Source organism: Haliotis rufescens, unplaced genomic scaffold, assembly GCF_023055435.1.
Source record: "Haliotis rufescens isolate VD_foot unplaced genomic scaffold, xgHalRufe1.0.p SCAF_5, whole genome shotgun sequence".
In the NCBI taxonomy this organism is placed as follows: Eukaryota; Metazoa; Mollusca; class Gastropoda; order Lepetellida; family Haliotidae; genus Haliotis; species Haliotis rufescens.
In genome coordinates this window covers 26,347,452-26,374,910 of record NW_025964223.1, presented here as the reverse complement: position 1 = coordinate 26,374,910, position 27,459 = coordinate 26,347,452, and the positions used below count along the sequence as shown (strand labels likewise).

General features: G+C 43.4%; 1 protein-coding gene across 2 annotated transcripts; it reads right to left on the bottom strand.

Annotated features, from left to right (window-relative positions):
• Window positions 1-1,530: 1,530 nt before the first annotated feature.
• Window positions 1,531-26,383, bottom strand: LOC124110734 (probable beta-D-xylosidase 5). Of its 2 annotated transcripts, XM_048383697.1 has the most exons (14): window positions 26,127-26,383; window positions 22,331-22,472; window positions 20,495-20,654; window positions 17,779-17,949; window positions 16,707-16,798; window positions 15,851-16,077; window positions 15,088-15,341; window positions 12,792-12,995; window positions 12,477-12,495; window positions 12,086-12,175; window positions 10,540-10,748; window positions 6,505-6,705; window positions 5,390-5,567; window positions 1,531-3,336 (listed from the first exon to the last, which is right to left on the bottom strand). In XM_048383697.1, the coding sequence occupies exons 1-14, from the start codon at window positions 26,347-26,349 to the stop codon at window positions 3,221-3,223; spliced, it is 2,286 nt and encodes a 761-aa protein (XP_048239654.1). In that variant the 5' UTR covers window positions 26,350-26,383; the 3' UTR covers window positions 1,531-3,220. The 2 variants fall into 2 exon arrangements, with proteins under 2 accessions (XP_048239654.1, XP_048239653.1); XM_048383696.1 differs by lacking the exon at window positions 12,477-12,495 and having other exon boundaries at window positions 12,773-12,995.
• Window positions 26,384-27,459: the final 1,076 nt, after the last annotated feature.

Sequence of the window (27,459 nt, the reverse complement as noted above, 5' to 3'; positions counted from 1 at the left end):
TATAACACACTTTATACCAACTTCAGAAATCTGACTTGGATACAATTGATTCAAATCAGCTCAATGTCTCCTTGCAATATTGTACTCTGTATAGAGGCAAATGTTGAATGAAAAAAGTTGGTTGACAAATTACACCAATAATGACTCATTTAAATATTTTCCTTGGATTTTGGGGAAAATATTCTTATTGCTCTTCAATTATATCATAATTACCGACTTGATTTACATACTTTTATATGTAATGACTGTTTTTACTGTTTGTTTTAATGATTGTATACTAAACCACAAAGTCACCACATACTATATGTAAATTTCATATACCCGGTACTTCAATATTTATTCTTCCACTGTATTGGGTTTGATTGCCAGTATAATAAATAATATATATGCTTGATTGCTCATAACTATTCTTCCATGACATTTTACCGCTTTTAAGAAAAATATATTGAATAATTTTTGGGAAAGATATATTCTGATCTCAGCCTTGTTACACATTGCATAGGATGTACAGTATATATTTTATATATGTTTGTACTATTCAATATTAATGTATGATTATTTAGATGTATTTTATGAATTGTGAAAAATGTACAAGGCACCATTGTGCCTTAAACCAACCGCCGCTGACTATTTGACCGTGATTTTGATACATAACACAATAAGCCAAGTATTATATTTCTGCATCACTTATATATATATATATATATATATATATATATATATATATATAAATATATAAAATATTTGATTTTTTATAAAATATTTGATTTTTTTTGTATATTATGTTATGAAGTCAGTATTAACCCCAGTTGTACATGTAAAAGTGTTTGTGATATTTATTTGCTCAAATTTCTCAGTATTATTGTACAACTTTCACTCAAGTACAGACCAAAAACCTCGTTCCGAGTAACCCAGCTTTTTGAAGAAGATATTATGACTACTTCTTATTCACAGGGAGTCTGGATTAATGAGGTTTTACTGTACATGGATCCTGTTCCACAAAGCGATCTTAGCACTACGATTGTTGTAGATCACCTTGTGGAACAGGTTGCATGTTCAACTCAGATCAAATGTCTGCCTTGTCATAATGTAAATCATGTTAACTCTGCATGTATTTGTGAAAAAGTTCTTTGTGTTTTTGTGTGAAAATTGCTGAAGATGTATTTTATTGCTATAGCTTACCTTCTTTAAATAACCTTAAATATTTTTCATATATTCTCATTAGCTACCTAATACAAAATTATTGTTGAATATTTTGCATAAACTAATTTCCTATGTGATATTCTCAAACTTCTTTCAGAATTTATGAAATTTTATAAAACAAAATGCCTTGTGTTATTTGTTTACACACTGAAATTGACCACCTGATCAACAATCTCCTCCTCAGACCAAATATGGATTTGACATGTTACAAAAAATGTTGTGTGTGGGAGCAAGTGTGATATTTGTACAGATCTCAAGAATGTTTCATGTCAAACTAATTTGTCATCCCTCTGAAATAGCATGTATGTAAAGAAAACACAGACAAGCCAAAATGCAATAATGTATTTTCTGGGTATAAATGGTATAATACACACAATAAAACATTCTCTTCACACAGCATTGTCAAATGTTCTCATTCCTGAAGACAAGATAACAAATGTTCACATATCAGCCCACAAAATAACAGCAAAGTTTCAGCAATTTGGATATAGTTTGACCAGAATTTATCATGTGGAACCTATTCTGACTTTGATTCATGTATTAGTAAAGTTGCAGATGGCAAACCAGACCACTAAACAGTTATTTCTGAATTGAATCAACACACAGGGAACAGACAAAACTGTTTTGAGAATGGAGATGGAATTAAGCACAAAAAGGAGCAGTTAGGCCAAAGAAATTAACTGTTGGTGACTTTGCATAAATATGAGATATTTTAGGCATGAAATAGAGGAACAGGTCATATTTCTAAAGAATGCATTTGCCTGAAAAAGACTGGCAGAAATCCTGAGGAATTCGATCACCACTCCTAAAACCTGAACAGCAAGAACGTTTGAACTGGTGTTTGGAGCATACACATGTAAATTAGGACAATGTTATGTCCTTATGCATAAGGCTAAATAAAATAACAGTCTTGGTTAAAAAAGAAAAGAAAAAATGTCTCCGAAATTATTGTGAACAGAATTTGCTTACATACTAGCTTACACTGATACACTGATATACTAAGTTTTGTGTGGTGACAGGTGGGTATTCTAAGGAGCAAAATGTTACACTCCTGGAATGGCCCAGCAACAGTCTAGACCTGAACCCAATATTAATCAAAACTACAGGTGATAGCAGAGTTCGTGAGATACTGGGACAGTATAACTCATGATTTTCTAACTTCTTTGAAAGGCAGTATGCCTCGCTGCATTGAAGCATGTACCGGTATTAGGAAAGAGGTGGTCTAAAGAGGATGAAATATTGACGTCTGCTGTTTTGTAGCTGTAGGTAAGCACTGTTTGTTGGACCAACGTATCTCTTGTTTTGTGACTTAATAAATCTATTACAATGTTCTCATCAATGTTTCTGGTCAGACTTTACGTATGACTAACGTCACTGTAACAAGCTACCGAAATCTTTTTGTTGCTTTCCTTTTGTACTCCTTGCTGTTTAAAAGCCAGACCCCAATTTGCAATAAGGCTTCAAAATGAATTAGCAATGAACAGCCAGGATGTCCCATCAAGCAGCTTGAAAGCTGCCATTAAACTTGTGTTCAGTGTTCCTGATGTGTTATCAAAGGATGCAGTTCAACTAACTCCCTGATTAAGGCATTCACCTAAAGATCCGGGCTACATGTAATCTTACATCCAAGAAGAATGTGTAACACAAGGGACTCGCGTTTTACATGGAATGTCTTAAACATGTGCAACAAGTCTTTCATCATTGAGATCAATGATTGATTTTTCATTATTACCATAGTCATCCTCCTTAAATATTTGTCTGTTGGTTTGTAGACCCTTACAGTAACACCAGAGCAGTCCGCTCTCATGAAAATCACGCAAATCACCGGTTAACGTTGTAAAAGTAGATCATTTTCTTTGATCACCCTCCACTGGAATGTGGCATGTGTTTCAGTGATTCTCTCTGCCCAACCACTCTCCTATAAACATGATAAAAAATGGTCCCTCAACCACCCTCCAATAAATTACTGGTCCCTCAAACACCCGCCTATAAATGACTGGTCCCTATTTTTCAATATTCAGTAAACACCAAGTGATACAGAGCTCTTTATCTGGAAGGTGCCATGGAGGACATTGGAGTCAGCAGACGTCGTCTGGTTGGGTTGTTGGCCACCGACATAGAGGTCCATTTTGCCTGAAGCCCAAGAGAAAAGAGTTGACAGTTTGAGCACAAGTGAACATCTATCTTAAACTTCACTTCTTACATGCCGCTGTGATAAAGTGGAAATATTGCTGACTTTGGTAATATTCACTGAAGCCTCAATCACCTATCCCTGACTGCTGTCCACCGAACCCACAAGCCTCCACTTCCACCCAACTCACCAGTCTCCACCTGCTGTCCACACAACTCAGCAGCCTCCACCACCCTCCACCTGCAGTCCACCCAACTCACCAGTCTCCACCTGCTGTCCACACAACTCACCAGTCTCCACCTGCTGTCTACCCAACTCACCAGTCTCCACCTGCTGTCCACCCAACTCAGCAGCCTCCACCACCCTCCACCTGCAGTCCACCCAATTCACCACCCTCCACCTGCAGTCCACCCAACTCACCAGTCTCCACCTGCTGTCCACACAACTCAGCAGCCTCCACCACCCTCCACCTGCAGTCCACCCAATTCACCACCCTCCACCTGTTGTCCACCCAATTCACCACCCTCGAACACGCTCCACCTGTTGTCTACCCAACTCACCGACCTCCACCACCCTCCACCTGTTGTCCACCCAATTCACCACCCTCCACCTGTTGTCCACCCAATTCACCACCCTCGAACACGCTCCACCTGTTGTCCACCCAATTCACCACCCTCCACCTGTTGTCCACCCAATTCACCACCCTCCACCTGTTGTCCACCCAATTCACCAACCTCCACCTGTTGTCCACCCAATTCACCAACCTCCATCTGTTGTCCACCCAATTCACCACCCTCCACCATGCCCAACCTGTTGTCTACCCGACTCACCAGCCTTCACCACCCTCCACCTGTTGTCCACCCTCCATCTGTTGTCCACCCAATTCACCACCCTCCACCTGTTGTCCACCCAATTCACCACCCTCCACCTGTTGTCCACCAAATTCACCACCCTCCACCTGTTGTCCACCCAATTCACCAACCTCCACATGTTGTCCACCAAATTCACCACTCTCCACCTGTTGTCCACCCAATTCACCACCCTTCACCACGCCCAACCTGTTGTCCACCCGACTCACCGGCCTCCACCACCTTCCACCTGCAGTCCACCCAATTCACCCAATTCACCACCACGCTCCACCTGTTGTCCACCCGACTCACTGGCCTCCACCACGCTCCACCTATTGTCCACCCGACTCACCACCCTCCACCTGCTGTCCACCCAATTCACCACCCTCCACCACGCCCAACCTGTTGTCCACCCGACTCACCGGCCTCCACCACCCTCCACCTGCAGTCCACCCAATTCACCCAATTCACCACCCTCCACCTGTTGTCCAACCAACTCACCAGCCTCCACCTGCTGTCCACCCAACTCACCAGCCTTCACTACGCTCAACCTGATGTCCAACCGACTCACCAGCCACCACCACCCTCTACCTGTTGTCCAACCAACTCACCGGCCTCCACCACCCTCCACCTGTTGTCCACCTGACTCACCGGCCACCACCACCCTCTACCTGTTGTCCACCCAACTCACCCAATCCGATCACCAATCCCCGACTGCTGTCCACACAACTCACCTGGCTCAATCACCGATCCCCGACTGCTGTCCACACAACTCACCGGGCTCAATCACCCATCCCTGACTGCTGTCCACACAACTCACCAGGCTCGATCACCCACCCCTGACTGCTGTCCACACAACTCACCTGGATTGATCACCCACCCCCGACTGCTGTCCACACAACTCACCGGGATCGATCACCCATCCCCGACTGCTGTCCACACAACTCACCAGGCTCGATCACCCACCCCCGACTGCTGTCCACACAACTCACCAGGCTCGATCACCCATCCCCGACTGCTGTCCACACAACTCACCCGGCTCGATCACCCATTCCCGACTGCTGTCCACACAACTCACCAGGCTCGATCACCCATCCCCGACTGCTGTCCACACAACTCACTAGGCTCGATCACCCACCCCCGACTGCTGTCCACACAACTCACCAGGCTCGATCACCCACCCCCGACTGCTGTCCACACAACTCACCAGGCTCGATCACCCATCCCCGACTGCTGTCCACCCACACTGCCATGGCCTCCGCTGTCACTGTGAAGTTCACCTGCACCATCTTGGCACTGGGGATGAAGACTCGGTGGAAGTCCACCAGCTGTAGCCTCGGAGTGACGACCGTGGCATTCTCCCAGGAGATGTAGACTTGCACCACCTGGAGAGGAAAGTCAGGAGGCCCACCAGTCAGTCAGTAGTAGATCTCGGGCAGGACTATTTAAGGGTCAAACCCTTTTTTTAAGATTATCTGCCAAAACGCTTACACTTTCGTCCTCAGGCCCTTAGAGGTTTCACAAACAAACCTTAGAGTTTTGCTAGACTGAGCTGTATAGCAAGTTTCAACAAAAAACATTTTGAAGTTCTGCTACAGAAACAGAAAACAACTTGTTTTCAACATGAAATATCATAAAAACAAAACAAACAAAAAAAAAGAATAAAAATCCCAAATCATCAAAAGGCACCATTTCCCCACTAGACTGTTTCAATAAGAAACATTTAACAGTTTTGGAGTTCTGCTACAGAAATGAAAAACAGACAGCTGATGGATGGACATGGTGATTGCTGTATCACTGTTTTTTAAAACCGGGAGGAAAAAAACAACATTGAAAAAGATATTTCTTTCAAGACTTGTAATAAGGCGAAATTCTATGGAGCCACGATGCTGTATCATTAACTTTTCGAAAAATAGGAGCAGCTTTCACTTTAATTTAGTTTTACACTATAGAATTTAATGTCTGAGACCATGTACCTTCCTGCACTGCAATATAACATATAAGCTTTAATAGTTTCTGCATACATGATATACGCAGTATATTTGTATTATTAGAGTAATCGTGTGACTATGTAACAGGTACTTTTTTTTTTAAAATGCAAGAAAAAAAAAACATTCCTAAACCACCATTAGTTTTCAAATGCTTCTTCCTCCACTCAACCCATTGCCTTGACTTCTGTTTCAAATGACGACTGGAACTGCAGGACTCCAATATACTAAACATGGAACTAAAGAAAAGCTATGTACATGTCCACAAAACTAGAGCTGTCAGATATCATTAGGGTTTCTGGGACAGCACCACTGTCACGAGGCAGCATCTCACCTCATCAGCATCATACTGTCCTGTGTTGTGCACGACGATGCTGCCAGTGAGGTTCTGCCCGGCCTGTATGACTGCAGGGTAGGTGAGACTGGTGTAGTTGAAGGTGGTGTAGGACAGGCCGTAGCCGAAGGGGAACAGGGGATCAGTCTGGGAGTAGCGGTACGTCCTGCCATGCATGGTGTAGTCCGTCATCTTGCCAACCTGCAGCCAAAGCCACACTGAGAAACAGCCACAGGAGCAGGATGTACAAGGGCACATTGTCACCACATTGAGGTATTTGTGGGAACAAGTATTTTCATGTTGAGAATAACGAGCTCTATTTTGGGGGTAAACCTCTTTCTACTGACCAAAACCAAAGGAACTCTTAGCAATACTTCAAACAAAAAGCCAAAGTCATCGATATCCCATCTTTCTATGTTCATAAAATCAAAATATGATATACACTGAAGCCTGCGGTGTGACCTAGACCTTGGGAGCACAACTGATGGCAGATGAACCCTGGCAGAATCAAACGTTCATCATAAAACAAAACAAAGTGATTCCTTATATTCTTTAAATGCTTTCTGGACCTTCCTTCAATTCAACACTCTACTGTTATACTAATGTTACATGGTATATTGTCAAGTATCTAGTAGTCAATGATTTATTTCAATAATAAAGGTAATATTCCACCTACACTACGGCAGCCTGTAACCAGGGATTGATGTGATAGTCTCCCAAGCTGTAGGGTATGATGGCACACAATCAACCAAGTCATCAAGCTTTGACCAACCAATCCATGACTCACTTCATACAACAAGCACAGGCTCTAGCTCAGGATCCCCATCAAGGTGTATCATGTTTCTGATGTGCATATAAAGCTTCAAGCAAACACATTGAACAGTTGAGTAACAAACTCTACAATCATTTGAATTGTTTCCTTGAAACACACTCACAAAAAATGTCAAATTTATTATTTTAGTTTGTGCACAAACAACTACTACCTTAGCCGCAGCATCTTGTGCTTCATGTATCCTACAACGTCGTATATTTTATTATGAACTGTCATCACTTGTACATCGTACTCCGTTTTTCAGCTATGGATCAGGTTACACCTTACCTATCCCACAATCCAATACTTTGTCTGCAACGCATGCGCAAACCTATTCTTCTGATGTCACACACTAAAGCCTATTTAACCCTTCACTCAGCATCCGCTTGTTCTCGTTTCTCTCAAAGCCATCTTGTTTATGCTTCTCCCACCATCCATCCCCTTCATACCACCTTGTGAGGCTGCCTTGGTTGCTCCATCAGGCGGGTGTCTGTAGCCCCCTACTCATACCATATACCTCTCCCTAACCTAACACCCGGGGCTTTACGACCTCCAAGGGTACATCTTTACTAATACTGGGATCCTAGACCCAAGATTAATCCACAACAATACTCGGGTTGACGACCCACTAACAAGCTATCAATCCAGGATCCACGATCCTCGGGGTACTCTTTCTCTATATCCTACGACTCGGGTTTACGCCCCACTAGCACCAGCAACCTAGGTAGCCCCCCATTTTCTCCAATGTAAATACATTATGTTATTATATTCCATTGTCTGTTGTTGTTTGCTGCACAAAAGAAGTATATTCTTGAATAGCAAAATCCCCAATACTGTCAGTCAATCTGTATGTAACTCTCACCTCTGTACTGTACCTAGGCCAGGTGTAGGGCAGTGTAACTATGGTAACTCACCTCTGTACTGTACCCAGGCCAGGTGTAGGGCAGTGTAACTATGGTAACTCTCACCTCTGTACTGTACCTAGGCCAGGTGTAGGGCAGTGTAACTATGGTAACTCTCACCTCTGTACTGTACCTAGGCCAGGTGTAGGGCCGTCTGTAACTATGGTAACTCTCACCTCTGTACTGTACCTAGGCCAGGTGTAGGGCAGTGTAACTATGGTAACTCTCACCTCTGTACTGTACCTAGACAAGGTGTAGGGCAGTCTGTCACTATGGTAACTCTCACCTCTGTACTGTACCTAGGCCAGGTGTAGGGCAGTGTAACTATGGTAACTCTCACCTCTGTACTGTACCTAGGCCAGGTGTAGGGCAGTGTAACTATGGTTACTCTAACCTCTGTATTGTACCTAGGCCAGGTGTAGAGCAGTGTAACTATGGTAACTCTCACCTCTGTACTGTACCTAGGCCAGGTGTAGGGCAGTGTAACTATGGTTACTCTCACCTCTGTACTGTACCTAGGCCAGGTGTAGGGCAGTGTAACTATGGTAACTCTCACCTCTGTACTGTACCTAGGCCAGGTGTAGGGCAGTCTGTCACTATGGTAACTCTCACCTCTGTACTGTACCTAGGCCAGGTGTAGGGCAGTGTAACTATGGTTACTCTCACCTCTGTACTGTACCTAGGCCAGGTGTAGGGCAGTGTAACTATGGTAACTCTCACCTCTGTACTGTACCTAGGCCAGGTGTAGGGCAGTCTGTAACTATGGTAACTCTCACCTCTATACTGTACCTAGGCCAGGTGTAGGGCAGTCTGTCACTATGGTAACTCTCACCTCTGTACTGTACCTAGGCCAGGTGTAGGGCAGTCTGTCACTATGGTAACTCTCACCTCTGTACTGTACCTAGGCCAGGTGTAGGGCAGTGTAACTATGGTAACACTCACCTCTGTACTGTACCTAGGCCAGGTGTAGGGCAGTCTGTCACAATGGTAACTCTTACCTCTGTACTGTACCTAGGCCAGGTGTAGGGCAGTCTGTCACTATGGTAACTCTCACCTCTGTACTGTACCTAGGCCAGGTGTAGGGCAGTCTGTCACTATGGTAACTCTCACCTCTGTACTGTACCTAGGCCAGGTGTAGGGCTGTCTGTAACTATGGTAACTCTCACCTCTGTACTCTACCTAGGCCAGGTGTAGAGCAGTCTGTAACTATGGTAACTCTCACCTCTGTACTGTACCTAGGCCAGGTGTAGGGCAGTGTAACTATGGTAACTCTCACCTCTGTACTGTACCTAGGCCAGGTGTAGGGCAGTGTAACTATGGTTACTCTAACCTCTGTACTGTACCTAGGCCAGGTGTAGGGCAGTGTAACTATGGTAACTCTCACCTCTGTACTGTACCTAGGCCAGGTGTAGGGCAGTGTAACTATGGTTACTCTCACCTCTGTACTGTACCTAGGCCAGGTGTAGGGCAGTGTAACTATGGTAACTCTCACCTCTGTACTGTACCTAGGCCAGGTGTAGGGCAGTCTGTCACTATGGTAACTCTCACCTCTGTACTGTACCTAGGCCAGGTGTAGGGCAGTGTAACTATGGTTACTCTCACCTCTGTACTGTACCTAGGCCAGGTGTAGGGCAGTGTAACTATGGTAACTCTCACCTCTGTACTGTACCTAGGCCAGGTGTAGGGAAGTCTGTAACTATGGTAACTCTCACCTCTATACTGTACCTAGGCCAGGTGTAGGGCAGTCTGTCACTATGGTAACTCTCACCTCTGTACTGTACCTAGGCCAGGTGTAGGGCAGTCTGTCACTATGGTAACTCTCACCTCTGTACTGTACCTAGGCCAGGTGTAGGGCAGTGTAACTATGGTAACACTCACCTCTGTACTGTACCTAGGCCAGGTGTAGGGCAGTCTGTCACTATGGTAACTCTTACCTCTGTACTGTACCTAGGCCAGGTGTAGGGCAGTCTGTCACTATGGTAACTCTTACCTCTGTACTGTACCTAGGCCAGGTGTAGGGCAGTCTGTCACTATGGTAACTCTCACCTCTGTACTGTACCTAGGCCAGGTGTAGGGCTGTCTGTAACTATGGTAACTCTCACCTCTGTACTGTACCTAGGCCAGGTGTAGAGCAGTCTGTAACTATGGTAACTCTCACCTCTGTACTGTACCTAGGCCAGATGTAGGGCAGTCTGTAACTATGGTAACTCACCTCTGTACTGTACCTAGGCCAGGTGTAGAGCAGTCTGTAACTATGGTAACTCTCACCTCTGTACTGTACCTAGGCCAGGTGTAGGGCAGTCTGTAACTATGGTAACTCACCTCTGTACTGTACCTAGGCCAGGTGTAGGGCAGTCTGGCAGCAGGGACAGAGTTGGCACTGTCTGCGGTCAACACCCTGATCAGTGCCTGACCCGTCTCCTGAGCAGGGAAGAAACATTGCAGGATGGCCAGAACCTTGGAGGACTCCATGGCCCATGTTATGTTGACCGGCCCAGCACTGAACACCAGCACAACCACCGGTGCATCACCTGCAACCATTAAAGATATTCTGTATCCTAACATCTGAGTGATATAGGTAGAGACTCACTGTAACAGTGATATAGACAGTAAAACTGTTACTCACTGTAATTGACTGCATCAGGTGATATAGACAGTAAAACTGTTACTCACTGTAATTGACTGCATCAGGTGATATAGACAGTTACTCACTGTATTTGACTGCATCAGGTGATATAGACACTTAAACTGTTACTCACTGTAATTGACTGCATCAGGTGATATAGACAGTTACTCACTGTATTTGACTGCATCAGGTGATATAGACAGTTACTCACTGTATTTGACTGCATCAGGTGATATAGACAGTTACTCACTGTATTTGACTGCATCAGGTGATATAGACAGTTACACACTGTATTTGACTGCATCAGGTGATATAGACAGTTACTCACTGTATTTCACTGCATCAGGTGATATAGACAGTTACTCACTGTATTTCACTGCATCAGGTGATATAGACAGTTACTGTATTTGACTGCATCAGGTGATATAGACAGTTACTCAATGTATTTCACTGCATCAGGTGATATAGACAGTAACACACTGTATTTCACTGCATCAGGTGATATAGACAGTAACACACTGTATTTCACCGCATCAGGTGATATAGACAGTTACTCACTGTATTTGACTGCATCAGGTGATATACACAGTTACTGTAGTTGACTGCATCAGGTGATATACACAGTTACTGTAGTTGACTGCATCAGGTGATATATACAGTTTCTTTATTTGACTGCATCAGGTGATATAGACAGTTACTCAACAGTTGCTCACTGTATTTAACTGCATCAGGTGATATAGACAGTTACTGTAGTTGACTGCATCAGGTGATATACACAGTTACTGTAGTTGACTGCATCAGGTGATATATACAGTTTCTTTATTTGACTGCATCAGGTGATATAGACAGTTACTCAACAGTTGCTCACTGTATTTAACTGCATCAGGTGATATAGACAGTTACTCACTGTATTTGACTGCATCCTACATCAGCTGATATAGATAGTTACTCTATTTGACTGCATTGGGTGATATAGACAGTTACTCACTGTATTTGACTGCATCCTACATCAGCTGATATAGACAGTTACTCTATTTGACTGCATTGGGTGATATAGACAGTTACTCACTGTATTGGACTGCATCCTGCATCAGCTGATATAGACAGTTACTCACTGTATTGGACTGCATCCTGCATCAGCTGATATAGACAGTTACTCACTGTATTGGACTGCATCCTACATCAGCTGATATAGACAGTTACTCTATTTGACTGCATTGGGTGATATAGACAGTTACTCACTGTATTGGACTGCATCCTGCACCAATTTCTGCTGTTGTCCTGGAAGCTGAATGTCTTGTCGGTCATTGCCTTCACTCTCCACAACTTGACCTGAAACAAGACACTTACTTCACAGTGTATCTATCAAGGCCATGACCACTATATATTGGAAGATGCACACCTTGACATCACAACACAACCCTCCCGACACACACAAAGTGTGATTGTCACCTGTCACTGGAAGATGCACACCTTGACATCACAACACAACCCTCCCGACACACACAAAGTGTGATTGTCACCTGTCACTGGAAGATGCACACCTTGACGTCACAACACAACCCTCCCGACACACACAAAGTGTGATTGTCACCTGTCATTGGAAGATGCACACCCTGACATCACAACACACCTGTCCCGACACACACAAAGTGTGATTGTCACCTGTCACTGGAAGATGCACACCCTGACATCACAACACACCTGTCCCGACACACACAAAGTGTGATTGTCACCTGTCACTGGAAGATGCACGCCCTGACATCACAACACACCTGTCCCGACACACACAAAGTGTGATTGTCACCTGTCACTGGAAGATGCACACCCTGACATCACAACACAACTGTCCCAACACAAAGTCACAACACACCTGTCCCGACACACACAAAGTGTGATTGTCACCTGTCACTGGACACCTCAACTCACCTGTCCCGACACACACAAACACCACCTGGCTGTTGCGGACTGCCTGCCTGACCTCCGCACTCGAGTACTTGGAGCACTTGTTGTCGTTACACCCAGGAGTGTAGGCGATGTTGGTGGCCAACTTCTGCAGGCCTGCCAGCGGGGACGTCACATACTGCGGCATCACAGTGGCAGAGTAGTCGCCAAACAACTGCTTGATGTTGTCAGCCATTGGTCCTAACACCTGAAACAGAGTACCATACAACATTCAACGTAGCATTTTGCCACCTACAGGTACTGATAACCCTTTTACCCTTTAAGCATTCAATTTCAATCATTAGAAACAGAAAAATGAGATTCAGTTTAAATATTATTTTTGAATCGACATTTTTAACTGTAAATCCTGACATTTTTTAATTGCCAGTATTAGTTACATGGATTCAGATAAAAACAAGGCCTTTGTAGCTCACCTGGCCAATACTGTTTTTGTACACTGCAGAAGGAATAGAACTGTAACTGTTCACAGACATGCTATTTATGTTGTAATACAAATAACAAGAGGCCCATAGGGCCTGTATCTCTCACCTGGATATTTACGCAATCATGACAGAATATACATTTGCATTGTACACATTTATAATACTGCAAATATTTCATTATTTTGACTCTGTCACCATTTATAATGGGTGGATGGCAAATCTGACAGCATGAACGTGTATTTCTCTACATACAAGTGTAGCATAAAGATCTGAACCGTTTCCATGTTATGATCCAGGATAAACCATATCAAATGTATTACTCTCTTCATAACAAACAAATGTATACAATATATCTGTTTATTATAGGGTGGGGATAATATCGGTTTGCATGTTATGGTCAAGGTTCTAACTCCTTAGGGAGTGTCGGACAGATGAACAGAAGGGCCAGTCCTGGTAGCAAATGTGCTTTCCTCCCATTTTACTCTCAATTGTACATATGGTTATAGACCTGTGAAGATCCGGGGTAGAATAGGTCTTCAGCAACCCATGCTTGCCGTAAAAGGCGACTATGCTTGTCATAAGAGGCGACTACAGGATCGGGTGGTCAGACTCGCTGACTTGGTTGCTGCATGTCATCGATCCCAATTGAGTGGATCGATGCTCATGATATCAATCACTGAATTGTCTGGTCCAGACTTGATTATTTATAGACCGCCGTCATATAGCTAGAATATTGCTGAGTGCGGCATTCAACAACAAACCAACCAATCAACATATGGTTCTACGGTGGGGATCTTAATTTTGTCCAAGTTATAAACTCTTTTTAGCCCTGTCCCTTAGTCCCCGCGGGTGGGGGAAGGGTTCAGCCCCTCCATATCTCCAATTGGAATCCCCACCATTTGAAAATGCTTCCAACCAAATAAGTTTGATAGCTATCTCTAAGTTCCAGAGAGGAAGTCGTTAAAAGCAATAACGCCAAATTACCACTATTTCGTCCCGCCCCTCAGCCCCTTGGGGGTTGAACAGCCTTTCCATTTGTACAATATTGAATTCTCAAAACCGGAGAATGCTTCCAACCAAATATGGTTGATATTTATCTCTTAGTTCCAGAGAAGAAGTCGTTTAAAGCAATATAGCCAAATTATCCCTATTTGGCCCCGGCCACGCCCCTCAGCCTCTTGGGGGGTCAGACCCACCATTTGTACAATTTTGAATCCCCACCACCTAGGGATGGTTCCAACCAAATATGGTTGATATCTATCTCTTAGTTCCAGAGAAGAAGTCGTTTAAAGCAATATAGCCAAATTACCCCTATTTGACCCTGCCCCTCAGCCCCTTGGGGGGGTCAGCCCCACCATTTGTACATTTTTGAATACCCACCACCTAGGGATGCTTCCAACCAAATATGGTTGATATCTATCTCTTAGTTACAGAGAAGAAGTCGTTTAAAGCAATATAGCCAAATTACCCCTATTTGGCCCCGGCCCTATTACCTAGGGATGCTTCCAGTCAAATTTCATTAATTTCCTATCAGTGGTTCCAAAGAAGAAGTCGTTTAAATGAATTGTTGACGAATAGACGACGGATGGACACCAGATGCCACAGTATCCCTTAAGCTCACCTTGGTAGCTAACAAGCCATATTTCAGGATTTAAATACTTTAGTAGGGCACATTTGATTCTTAAAAGTGACTTGTAAGCAATTTGTCAGACTTTAGTCTCAAAGGTCATAAGGTCATAGGAACTAGGAGTATCCACTGTAATCATTGTTTTGGCAGAATCTGTTACTCATCTACAAGTACATACAACTACTGACACAACAGAGAAGTCCAATTTGCATATCAATATGATTTCTCACAGCAATGTTGTCGAATCCGCTGGTCTTGAATGGTAGGAAGCCCCCTGTGTTTTTCAGCAAGACAAATGACTTCATGGCAGCATCTAGAGACAGCTGTCTGTGAGCTGCACCTTGGATAGACGTCATGTCGATACTTGCATACGGATTCATGGTCAGAGGGTCGAACTCGCCTAGCCTCATTCTGGTGTAGAACAGAGGCTTCGCCCGTTCTCGGACCAAGCTTTCATCCAATTTGTGTTCCTTTATTGCTGTCACTGAAGAAAACATTTGAAACTTCAGCCCCATAGGTTCCTTTTTTAGTGGGGGAGCCAAACCTAACATTTTAGGAGCCAACAGATATCTTAAACAGATATAGTCACTAGTTATGTTTACTTTTAGGTAGCCAAGTGGCAAGCAGTGTGAGGTAGAGGTAGATAAGCGATGTGCATACATATGTGTGTGTGTGTTGCTGCTTGTACTAGTCAGGGCTAGTCATGTTATAGTGCTATCCCACTGAGATACTATGCCACAGTTTAACAAGAATACCCCACTCGGACCAGAATACTGACACCGAGCCGACCAGTTCTTGTTTTAGCCCCTTAATGCTAAGCGCCAGGCAGGGTAACAACTAGTACCATCTTGTAACGTCAATTGGTATGATGTAGCTGGGGATCAAACCCTGGACCTTCCACCCTCTGGGCAGAGACTCTACCACGAGACAATGGAGGCAGACCCTTTGGATTTAGAAGACAAGTATTAATGAACTGAACAGACAACTATTCACCGATAGAAGTGTAGACACTGTTCCTGTCATTCCCGGAGAGCTCCAGGTTACAGCCGGCCTTGACACAGGCCGCGACAGCTTCCACATGGTTAGGCTTGTAGAAGTGTGTCCAGATGACATTTTCGATGGCACCTTCGTCACTCACCACGTACCCAGTGAAGTTCCACTGTTTCCGAAGTACCTCATTCAGAATGTATTCATTGGCACAAGCAGGCACACCATTCACACTGCAAGGGAGGATAAACACGTCATATATTGGTGTATCTTTACATGTGTTCCTATATACTCTCCATACCACATCATTTACACTGCAAGGATAAACACGTCATATATTGGTGTATCTTTACATGTGTTCCTATATACTCTCCATACCACATCATTTACACTGCAAGGATAAACACGTCATATATTGGTGTATCTTTACATGTGTTCCTATATACTCTCCATACCACATCATTTACACTGCAAGGGAGGATAAACACGTCATATATTGGTGTATCTTTACATGTGTTCCTATATACTCTCCATACCACATCATTTACACTGCAAGGATAAACACGTCATATATTGGTGTATCTTTACATGTGTTCCTATATACTCTCCATACCACATCATTTACACTGCAAGGTAGGATAAACACGTCATATATTGGTGTATCTTTACATGTGTTCCTATATACTCTCCATACCACATCATTTACACTGCAAGGATAAACACGTCATATATTGGTGTATCTTTACATGTGTTCCTATATACTCTCCATACCACATCATTTACACTGCAAGGATAAACACGTCATATATTGGTGTATCTTTACATGTATTCCTATGTCATGATTACTAAAGACAGGACATACCTGTTGTAGCTGCACATAATACTACGAGAGCCGGCCTTCACACAGGCTCGGAACGCTGGCAGGTACGTTGTACGCAGATCTCTCTCTGCCACCTGCATAGAAACAAACAACCAGAGTCATCAGAACACACAGGCTCGGAACGCGGGCAGGTACGTTGTACGCAGATCTCTCTCTGCCACCTGCATAGAAACAAACAACCAGAGTCATCAGAACACACAGGCTCGGAACGCGGGCAGGTACGTTGTACGCAGATCTCTCTCTGCCACCTGCATAGAAACAAACAACCACAGTCATCAGAACACACAGGCTCGGAACGCGGGCAGGTACGTTGTACGCAGATCTCTCTCTGCCACCTGCATAGAAACAAACAACCACAGTCATCAGAACACACAGGCTCGGAACGCGGGCAGGTACGTTGTACGCAGATCTCTCTTTGCCACCTGCATAGAAACAAACAACCACAGTCATCAGAACACACAGGCTCGGAACGCGGGCAGGTTCGTTGTACGCAGATCTCTCTCTGCCACCTGCATAGAAACAAACAACCACAGTCATCAGAACACACAGGCTCGGAACGCGGGCAGGTACGTTGTACGCAGATCTCTCTCTGCCACCTGCATAGAAACAAACAACCACAGTCATCAGAACACACAGGCTCGGAACGCGGGCAGGTACGTTGTACGCAGATCTCTCTCTGCCACCTGCATAGAAACAAACAACCACAGTCATCAGAACACACAGGCTCGGAACGCGGGCAGGTAGTGGAGTGGAGTGGAGTGGAGTGGAGCGGAGTGTTCAACTGCGCAATGGAAATGAAGGGCACTCTGCTATATGTTTCATGCAATGCAAAACAATGATTTTTTTAAAAACTATACCACTTACTCAATAAGTTTCATGAATATTAATCCTTAGGAAAACATAAGAGTATCACAATACCATGTTTTCTGTTTGAAACATGTCATTTGGTTGGTACAATTACATTCTCCATTGTCACACCTCTACATCTATATGAGTGTCAAGTGTCACACTTGAAACACGTACATTTCTAGCCCTGCAGGCAGAGTCTACGTACAATTGCATCAAATGACAGTCTGGATGATGGGATGTTCTCTGGACCGTCGTAGGCGGCGAAGTGTTTACATCCAGCACTGGCTCGGATGTAGCGGTAGTGGGGGCCCTGCAAGCCGGTCACGAAACTCGCAGCCATGACGCCTGACAAATACGGGTCTTCACCATATGTCTCCTGTCACAATAAGACATCATATGTCACATGAAACTACAAATTCCATGTTTCACACTCACTCACACTCACACTCACACGCACGTACCCGCTCATGAACTTGCAGCACTAGATCTACAGATTCATCAGGATAGTTCTCCAAAATTCCACAACTCATACTGGACAGTTTCAAATGACGCATCAGGTGTCTAGGACTTAAATTCATCACCCATTTCCATTTGTCACACCAGACCTTTCCAAACATGACAGTTTCCACAATCCCACCAGGTCTTTCCAAACATGACTGTTTCCACAATCCCACCAGACCTTTCCAAACACGACAGTTTCCACAAGCCCACCAGGTCTTTCCAAACACGACAGTTTCCACAATCCCACCAGGTCTTTCCAAACATGACAGTTTCCACAATCCCACCAGGTCTTTCCAAACATGACAGTTTCCACAATCCCACCAGACCTCCAAACATGACAGTTTCCACAATCCCACCTGACCTTTCCAAACATGACAGTTTCCACAATCCAACCAGGCCTTTCTAAACATGACAGTTTCCACAATCCCACCAGGTCTTCCCAAACATGACAGTTTCCACAATCCCACCAGGTCTTTCCAAACATGAGAGCTTCCACAATCCCACCAGGTCTTTCCAAACACAACAGTTTCCAAAATCCCACCAGGTCTTTCCAAACATGACAGCTTCCACAATCCCACCAGAACTTTCCAAACATGACAGTTTCCACAATCCCACCAGGTCTTTCCAAACATGACAGCTTCCACAATCCCACCAGACCTTTCCAAACATGACAGTTTCCACAATCCCACCAGGTCTTTCCAAACACAACAGTTTCCACAATCCCACCAGGTCTTTGTAAGTGGGTTAAGAAACCTGACCAATGTAAATGAAACCTTTTGTGGGGAAGCCATGTTTTTTGTTTTATTTTACAAACAACTGTTGTCCCAGGAACAAAACCAGAACCGTTTACAAACAGATGACTCCTTGAACTACCATAGAGTCAGCAGTAATAAAACAAAATTGACACACCAGCTGAAGTTTTGGCAGAAGTATTGATGGTGTATATGAAGATGCTGAAGTCTGCTGAAGCTAGTATCAAACCATCGATCACTAGCACTAATCACAATGCTGCCAAGGTAAAATGTGTCTGTTTACATAGTTAATCCAATAGCTCAATAAAAGTTGAACTGATATGTAGGCATATGGTGTATCCTATCATTGTTTAAATTTGTAACACATCAACACATCAGCATAGCATGACATCCCAGGGCCAATGATGAAGTAGCTGCTTAATGTTACTGTACTCAACAAGCCCTGATATAAGAACATATATTCTACAGAATGACGTCCAAGTTATCCAAGCTAAATATATCATTTGAAACCTGACTCAGAGCATATGGTTCCAAATTCAATAAGCTCTGCTAAATTGACAGGTAACCTTGCTCTACATTGAAAACAGTTTGTGTATCTGTGTAGTGTTATACACTGACAAAATTGATTGTGAACTTTTTTATGTTAGTGTAGATATTGAGTCAAGTAGCATTGTCCAGTGGTTTGAGAGGAATGTGGATCTGCACTAAGAAAAAGTGGTGAGGTGATATGGTGGTTTGACTTTATGTTAAAGATTATTGCACTTACATAGCAGTGTGTGTGTCTGTGTGTCTGTGTGTCTGTGTGCATGTTGTTTTTTAACTAGTCCAGACGAACGCCAATTTTATAGTGCTAGCCCATTGATATACCATGCCACAGTTTAACATGAATACCCCACTCAGACACAGTACACAGACTCCGTGCCCACCAGTCCTTGTTTTACACTTTTTAATGCCGAGCACCAAGGGTAACAACAAGCACCACCTCTTAACGTCTTTGAGTATGACATGGCCAGGGATCAAACCCCGACCTTCCGTTCTCCGGGCAGACGCTCTACCACTAGACTATGGATGCGGTCTGGATAAACTGGAGCTGTATTGGAACACTGGTCACAATACTTTATACCTGACAGCCAATGAAGGTGGGTAGCACAAGCCAACATGAAGTGGGCACCCCTAAAGTAAATACACAAGCCTTGCAAGGAACAGTTCTATACCGTACATCACTGTTATGACATAAACGATATGACTCAGTCAGATATAGAAAAGTGACAAAATTCAAGCTCACTATATAAAGTCCCTAAATTTTAGAAATGTGCTTTCTTAAACTATTTCTCTTAAGTTTTAGAATCGCCAGTATTTTTTCAGTATTTTGAATACTCAAGTAACTCAAATATGCATTTTGTAATATTTAACAGTATGTGTCATTATTTCAAAATGCCTACCTACAAAATAGCTTTAAACAATTTTCTGTTAACAAAATGATGTGATGTGTCTGTTAAATTGGCTGATTCAATCCGAAGTGGTCACTGTCACCTCTTACTGACCAACCAGAATTGAACATTTTCCTAGTTCATGAAAATCATCAAATATACTGTAATTTATCAGTTAGCAGAGGGATCTTGCACTGAGAGTTCAGCTCAACATCTGGCTGTGATCTGTGTTGTATACCTGGTTTCTTCCCCATCTTGGATCGCGGACGATGTTGATGACGGGGCTGAAGCAGCTGAGACCTCTGTGATCCCCGTACTGCTTGTTGACCGTGTAGTAACGGAACTTCCCTCGCACCTCCACGCTTGTTGCCTCAGCGATGTCATACACCAGTTGACGACTTGATCAAATATACCAGTACATTTAACATATTAAAACTCCGAACTAAATGCCCTTGCAAGGCAAATTGTTCAATATTTTAAGTTCATATAATCCTCATTTCCGAAGTATTTTAACATTGTATTCAATGTGATAGCGTAAAACATTAAAGCCTCTTGCTCTTTATCAGTGAAATTCAGGTCACCTCTAATAATGGCTTGGCATTAGTAAACACTTTAATAACCTCCTTCTCTCCCTGAATGAAGCAGCCAACCTACTCCCTCTCTCTCACCTGAATGAAGCAGCCAGCCTACTCCCTCTCTCTCACCTGAATGAAGCAGCCAACCTACTCCCCCTCTCTCATCTGAATGAGGCAGCCAACCTACTCCCTCTCCCTCACCTGAATGAGACAGCCAGCCCACTCCCTCTCTCTCACCTGAATGAGACAGCCAGCCTACTCCCATTCTCTCTCACCTGAATGAAGCAGCCAGCCTACTCCCCCTCTCTCACCTGAATGAAGCAGCCAACCTACTCCCCCTCTCTCACCTGAATGAAGCAGCCAACCTACTCCCCCTCTCTCACCTGGATGAAGCAGCCAGCCTACTCCCCCTCTCTCACCTGGATGAGGCAGCCAGCCTACTCCCCCTCTCTCACCTGGATGAAGCAGCCAACCTACTCCCCCTCTCTCACCTGAATGAAGCAGCCAACCTACTCCCTCTCCCTCACCTGGATGAAGCAGCCAACCTACTCCCCCTCTCTCATCTGAATGAGACAGCCAGCCTACTCCCCCTCCCTCACCTGGATGAAGCAGCCAGCCTACTCCCCCTCCCTCACCTGGATGAAGCAGCCAGCCTACTCTCCCTCTCTCACCCGAATGAAGCAGCCAGCCTACTCCCTCTCTCTCACCTGAATGAAGCAGCCAGCCTACTCTCCCTCTCTCACCTGAATGAAGCAGCCAGCCTACTCCCCCTCCCTCACCTGAATGAAGAAGCCAGCCCACTCCCTCTCTCTCACCTGAATGAAGCAGCCAGCCTACTCCCCCTCTTTCACCCGAATGAAGCAGCCAGCCCACTCCCTCTCTCTCACCTGAATGAAGCAGCCAGCCTACTCTCCCTCTTTCACCCGAATGAAGCAGCCAGCCTACTCCCCCTCTCTCACCCGAATGAAGCAGCCAGCCCACTCCCTCTCTCTCACCTGAATGAAGCAGCCAGCCTACTCTCCCTCTCTCACCTGAATGAAGCAGCCAGCCTACTCCCCCTCCCTCACCTGAATGAAGAAGCCAGCCCACTCCCTCTCTCTCACCTGAATGAAGCAGCCAGCCTACTCCCCCTCTTTCACCCGAATGAAGCAGCCAGCCCACTCCCTCTCTCTCACCTGAATGAAGCAGCCAGCCTACTCCCCCTCTTTCACCCGAATGAAGCAGCCAGCCTACTCCCCCTCTCTCACCCGAATGAAGCAGCCAGCCCACTCCCTCTCTCTCACCTGGATGAAGCAGCCAGCCTACTCTCCCTCTCTCACCTGAATGAAGCAGCCAGCCTACTCCCCCTCTCTCACCTGAATGAGACAGCCAGCCTACTCCCCCTCTCTCACCTGAATGAAGCAGCCAGCCCACTCCCTCTCTCTCACCTGAATGAGGCAGCCAGCCTACTCCCCCTCTCTCACCTGAATGAAGCAGCCAGCCCACTCCCTCTCTCTCACCTGAATGAGGCAGCCAGCCCAATGGCCTGTGGGAAGCTGGTGGCGTTCCCTGCATCCACGTCGCCCCTCAGGCACTCAGTGTTCCAGGAGTAGGGGCCGATACCAAGACGGGGGATGGCAGGGGCGGGGCCTCCAGAGGGACCTGCTTACATTAGGAAATCTTCAGGAACTTGTCGACACTGAAGTCTGAAGCAATCAACAAGTTTCTGATGCTAGGTCATAGATCAAAACCACAGATAATGCCGAATGTCTGCATGCAGCACTTTGGGATAAGTACCTAATTGGATATTATTCTGATTATCAACCAGGTGATGTCTCCACTATATGACATCAGTCTGTTAATGATAGAGACTGTTCCAGTCATCGACATCATGAGCATCAATCTACGCAAATAGGATAAGATGACATGCATCAACCAAGTCAGTGAATCTGAACAACCGACTCTAACGACAAGCATGGGTTGCTGAAGACCAATTCTAACCCCGATCTTCACAGATAAAGGCATTTTTATAACGTTAGGAATACACAGTAGCAATTTCAATCTTAGGAACCAGTTGTTACAGCAGATGGCACAAACAATATCTTGCACAGATGACCATATATTTAATATGTTGATGTTGTTAGTGTGTATCAACATAATAATATTTTCTTCTATAACCAATTGTGAAAGTATGAATATCATACATGACTTGTTTTGTTTAGATAGTGATCAGTATAAATGTTGAAGCTCTACAAGTGACAAGAGTCGTTTGTGCAACATGTGAAGGTTTCGATTGAACAAAATAGCAGTGTAGAAACAATGTGACAGCTGCTTTTCAAGACAGGAACAGTATGATATATAGCTTGTATTAACTTAGGGTATGGGGATGAGTGTTAAGAAAGGTATTGGGTGTAGATAATGTTACCAGGGTCATGTTGACAGTAGTATGTATGTGTGGGTTGACAATGGTATGGAGGTGTGGGTTGACAATAGCATGTATGTGTGGATTGACAATGGTATGGAGGTGTGGGTTTATAATGGTATGGATGTTGGTTGACAGTGGTATGGATGTTGATTGACAATGGTATGGAGGTGTGGGTTTATAATGGTATGGATGTTGGTTGACAGTGGTATGGATGTTGATTGACAATGGTATGGAGGTGTGGGTTTATAATGGTATGGAGGTTGTGGGTTGACAGTGGTATGGATGTTGATTGACAATGGTATGGAGGTGTGGGTTTATAATGGTATGGAGGTGTGGGTTTATAATGGTATGGAGGTGTGGGTTTATAATGGTATGGAGGTGTGGGTTTATAATGGTATGGAGGTGTGGGTTTATAATGGTATGGAGGTGTGGGTTTATAATGGTATGGAGGTGTGGGTTTATAATGGTATGGAGGTTGTGGGTTTATAATGGTATGGAGGTTGTGGGTTGACAATGGAATGGAGGTTGTGGGTTTATAATGGTATAAATGTGTGTTGACAATGGTATGGAGGTGTGGGTTTATAATGGTATGGAGGTGTGGGTTGACAATGGAATGGAGGTTGTGGGTTGACAATGGAATGGAGGTTGTGGGTTGACAATGGTATAAATGTGTGTTGACAATGGTATGGAGGTTGTGGGTTGGTAATGGTATAAATGTGTGTTGACAATGGTATGGAGGTTGTTGGTTGACAATGGTATAAATGTGTGTTGACAATGGTATGGAGGTTGTGGGTTGACAATGGTATAGATGTGTTGGTTGACAGTGGTATTGAGTGAAGGGGTGTGGGTTGATAGTGGATAGTAGTGTGTTTGACAATTGTATTGGGAGTTGTCAACAGAACTGAACATTTTGACACTTAGACCACAGTCAGCAGATGGATGTCATAAGTATGTACACATTATTCATTCATGCATAGATGTGTATGTACAGACTGTACACATATATATAAAATATTTTCAGAAGGATGCATACCAGTATATAAATAGAACACATTGGGTATGAATGGGTTTGGCAGGATTTAAAATTTCTTAAAATTCTGTCTTAACTGTTCATTGCTGAATTAACTGTTTGTGCTGAATAAGTTATACATTTTAAAAGAGCACTAATTTCTGGCTTCTTCCCGGCTGTCTAACACTGGCCACTAGGCCTCACGGGCTGCTGTGAGTCGATTTGCTGGCTAATGCAACTGAGAGTGACAAGAGACTGGGCTACCGTCTGTTAGGACAGCGTAAACAAACTTTGAGTTATCTATATGCATTTATCAACACTGATTTGTTTAACACATGTGGTCTATGAAGATTTCAATATTACAAAGGGCACATGTTAATTTATTTCTTCAACATTAACAAACAGACAAAAAAAACGGTGGAAGCTCATCAGATGTTGATTATATGAAATACTCCTGATGGCTATAGTTTAATAAAATAAAAAAGTATCCCTGCAGTGAAAGCATCTTCAGATTCCAGATTGCATGGATATTACAATGACTGAGTTTGACTTGGATCCCATTTCTGTGTTTCATAGCTTGATATTTCATCATGTCATGTTAAGAGACCTATAATATTTAAATTAAGCATTTGATTTATTTGAGGTCGTAAATGAAAAAAACCCAATTTGCCTTGCATATGGTTATTTTACACTATCAACATATCGGCTGTAAACTGAACAAGGAGATATATTCATCAATATCCCCCACCCTTCTAAATATGTGCATACATCAAACAATGTATTTCATCTAACTCATTATACCAAAAACTGGTTTGTGAATACAACTGACATCATTACAGATGATTAAACCGCAGACTGAAACTCTTATTTGAACTTTAGTTCAACTTTGTAACCCAAAATCTAATGAAGCACATCAATAGCAAAACCCATCAGCTTATAAACAAAGAAATGAGAAATATTGTTTGAGTTATTCTCTTGAAACGACCCTATCCTAGTTTGAAGTCCAACTTGTTGCCATAGAAACACAAAACAAAAATCCTGAATAGCACAAGGCCCCAGTTCAGTGTAAATGCATGACCTGCATACAAAGTGGTGTGATTAATATAAAATGTTTAATGACTTATACTCCAGAAATGAAACATGGCGGACAGACTACACATTTCTACATCCCGTGTGTAACTTAATTTGAGCGGGGCATAATAAAACAAACCATTGAAGTAAATGAGTATGTACAATTATTTACTTTAGTATAATGGAAATAAGTGACCCAAATGTTTTGCAACAATGAAGTTCAGTGCATTTACTCAAAACAGCAATGACCCTTATTTTTCAAGCAATTAAATTGCATATAACACAACAATTACTCCTCTTGTTTCCAACCTTACACTGGTGTACTTTTCGTCATTCACTTGACGCTCAGTTGAATTAATTTAGTACAGGTATAATAAGTGGATTACCTGATAAAGGTTCCCATTTGGCATTTCTTGTGTCTGGGCTAATTATTCAATCCCAGATTGGCTCATATATCCTGGCTTGAAGTGGTGAATGTTTACATGTTATGTAATATGCAAATGACAGCGCAGCAAGAGACGAATGATCAGTTGAGTTGCAAAAAAATATCCATCAAAGGATTAACCAATTCTTACACGGAATCTGAACACGAGACACCATTTATGTGGGATCTGGGTTGACAGCCCAGAGCGACGATGGAGGACCACATCGCGGCTCTCGGCCAGGGTTGACAACGGAGTCAGGGTGTTGGTTAACAGTGGTATGAATCACATTCGGTGGAAATATTGCACTGATTGATTTAAATGAGACAAAACAAGAGTTGAATTGGTGGAATGACGAGAAAGTTATAGAACTTTTAGTCTTTACCTACCTGCCCCTCCTCTAGCCATTTGTTCCTGGATCTCCTCGATAGTCAGACGACCCACTAAATCATCAACACGGACCTCCCAGGACAGACTCGGGTCCTGGAACGGGTAATCATAGCCAAACACACGACAACCGACGACTGTCATCAACAGAACAATCACAGAAACTCGGCGGGTCACTAAATCGCACCACATTATTGTACCCTGTCTGACCAAACTCCCCGCCATGTTTAGGTCATGTGGTTGATCATGTGACTATCAGTCCAGACGGTGTTCAAGATTATATGACTCTGTGATAAGCAGCGCTAAGTTTGCGGTATCTTTGAGCTTTGGGGTTTGCTCCAAAAATCACAAACGGCTGATGAACGTTCATTCAGAATATTAATATTCAGTGTATGTCAGCCTGAAACAATGTCAATAACAACATAAGTAAATATAAAACAGAATCTAACCAGTAAGTACAAACTACACAATCACTCTGCATTTGTTGAAATAAATTTATCACTTACATTAATAATAATAAAAAACAAAAAAACATATATTACATCAATCCAGAAATAAATCTGAACAACAGATGAAAATGCACACATATTCTATCGCATGTTTTGGTAAATATTTTAAACATCCAATACAATAGATCCGGGTAGAGAGCTGGTCTTCCGCAACCCACGCTTGCCGTAAGAGGCGACTGACAGGATCGGATGGTCAGGCCCGCTGACTTTGTTCATGTCAACATTTGCATACATCGATGCTCATGATGTCAATAACTTGATTGTCTGGTCCAGATTTGATTATTTACAGACCGCCGTCATATAGCTGTAATATTGCTGAGTGTGGCGTTAAACAACAAACAAACAAATCCAATAATATAGCTTTATAAACCTCCAACGACGTCATATGATACTTTTCTTCTCCAATGGGGTTACATCTCATATACGGGGATGTTATAATATCCCTGGTATAGATAGATAGACAGACATAATATAACATCTAATATATTAATATATTTTATCAATATGATCGGATTATATATATACAAGCTTCACGCGTCAAAGGTGTTAACTGCCTTTTTATATAAATAAATAAGTCCAGTAAACTGGCAAAGGTGTTAACAGCCTTTATAATAAAAAAAAAGTCCAGTAGACTTTGTCGCGGGAAGATGATATACGCACGTTCCAGTGACAGTGCAACATGTGAATGTCCCTCGCTATAGATTTATGTTGCATTTAAACACAAGGAAATATGTGCGGAATCATGTAAAATCGAGTGACAAATGAATTCTTCATATTTCAGTGGAACGACGTTGCAACCTTCGTATCTCGCTGCTTAAGAATCTCT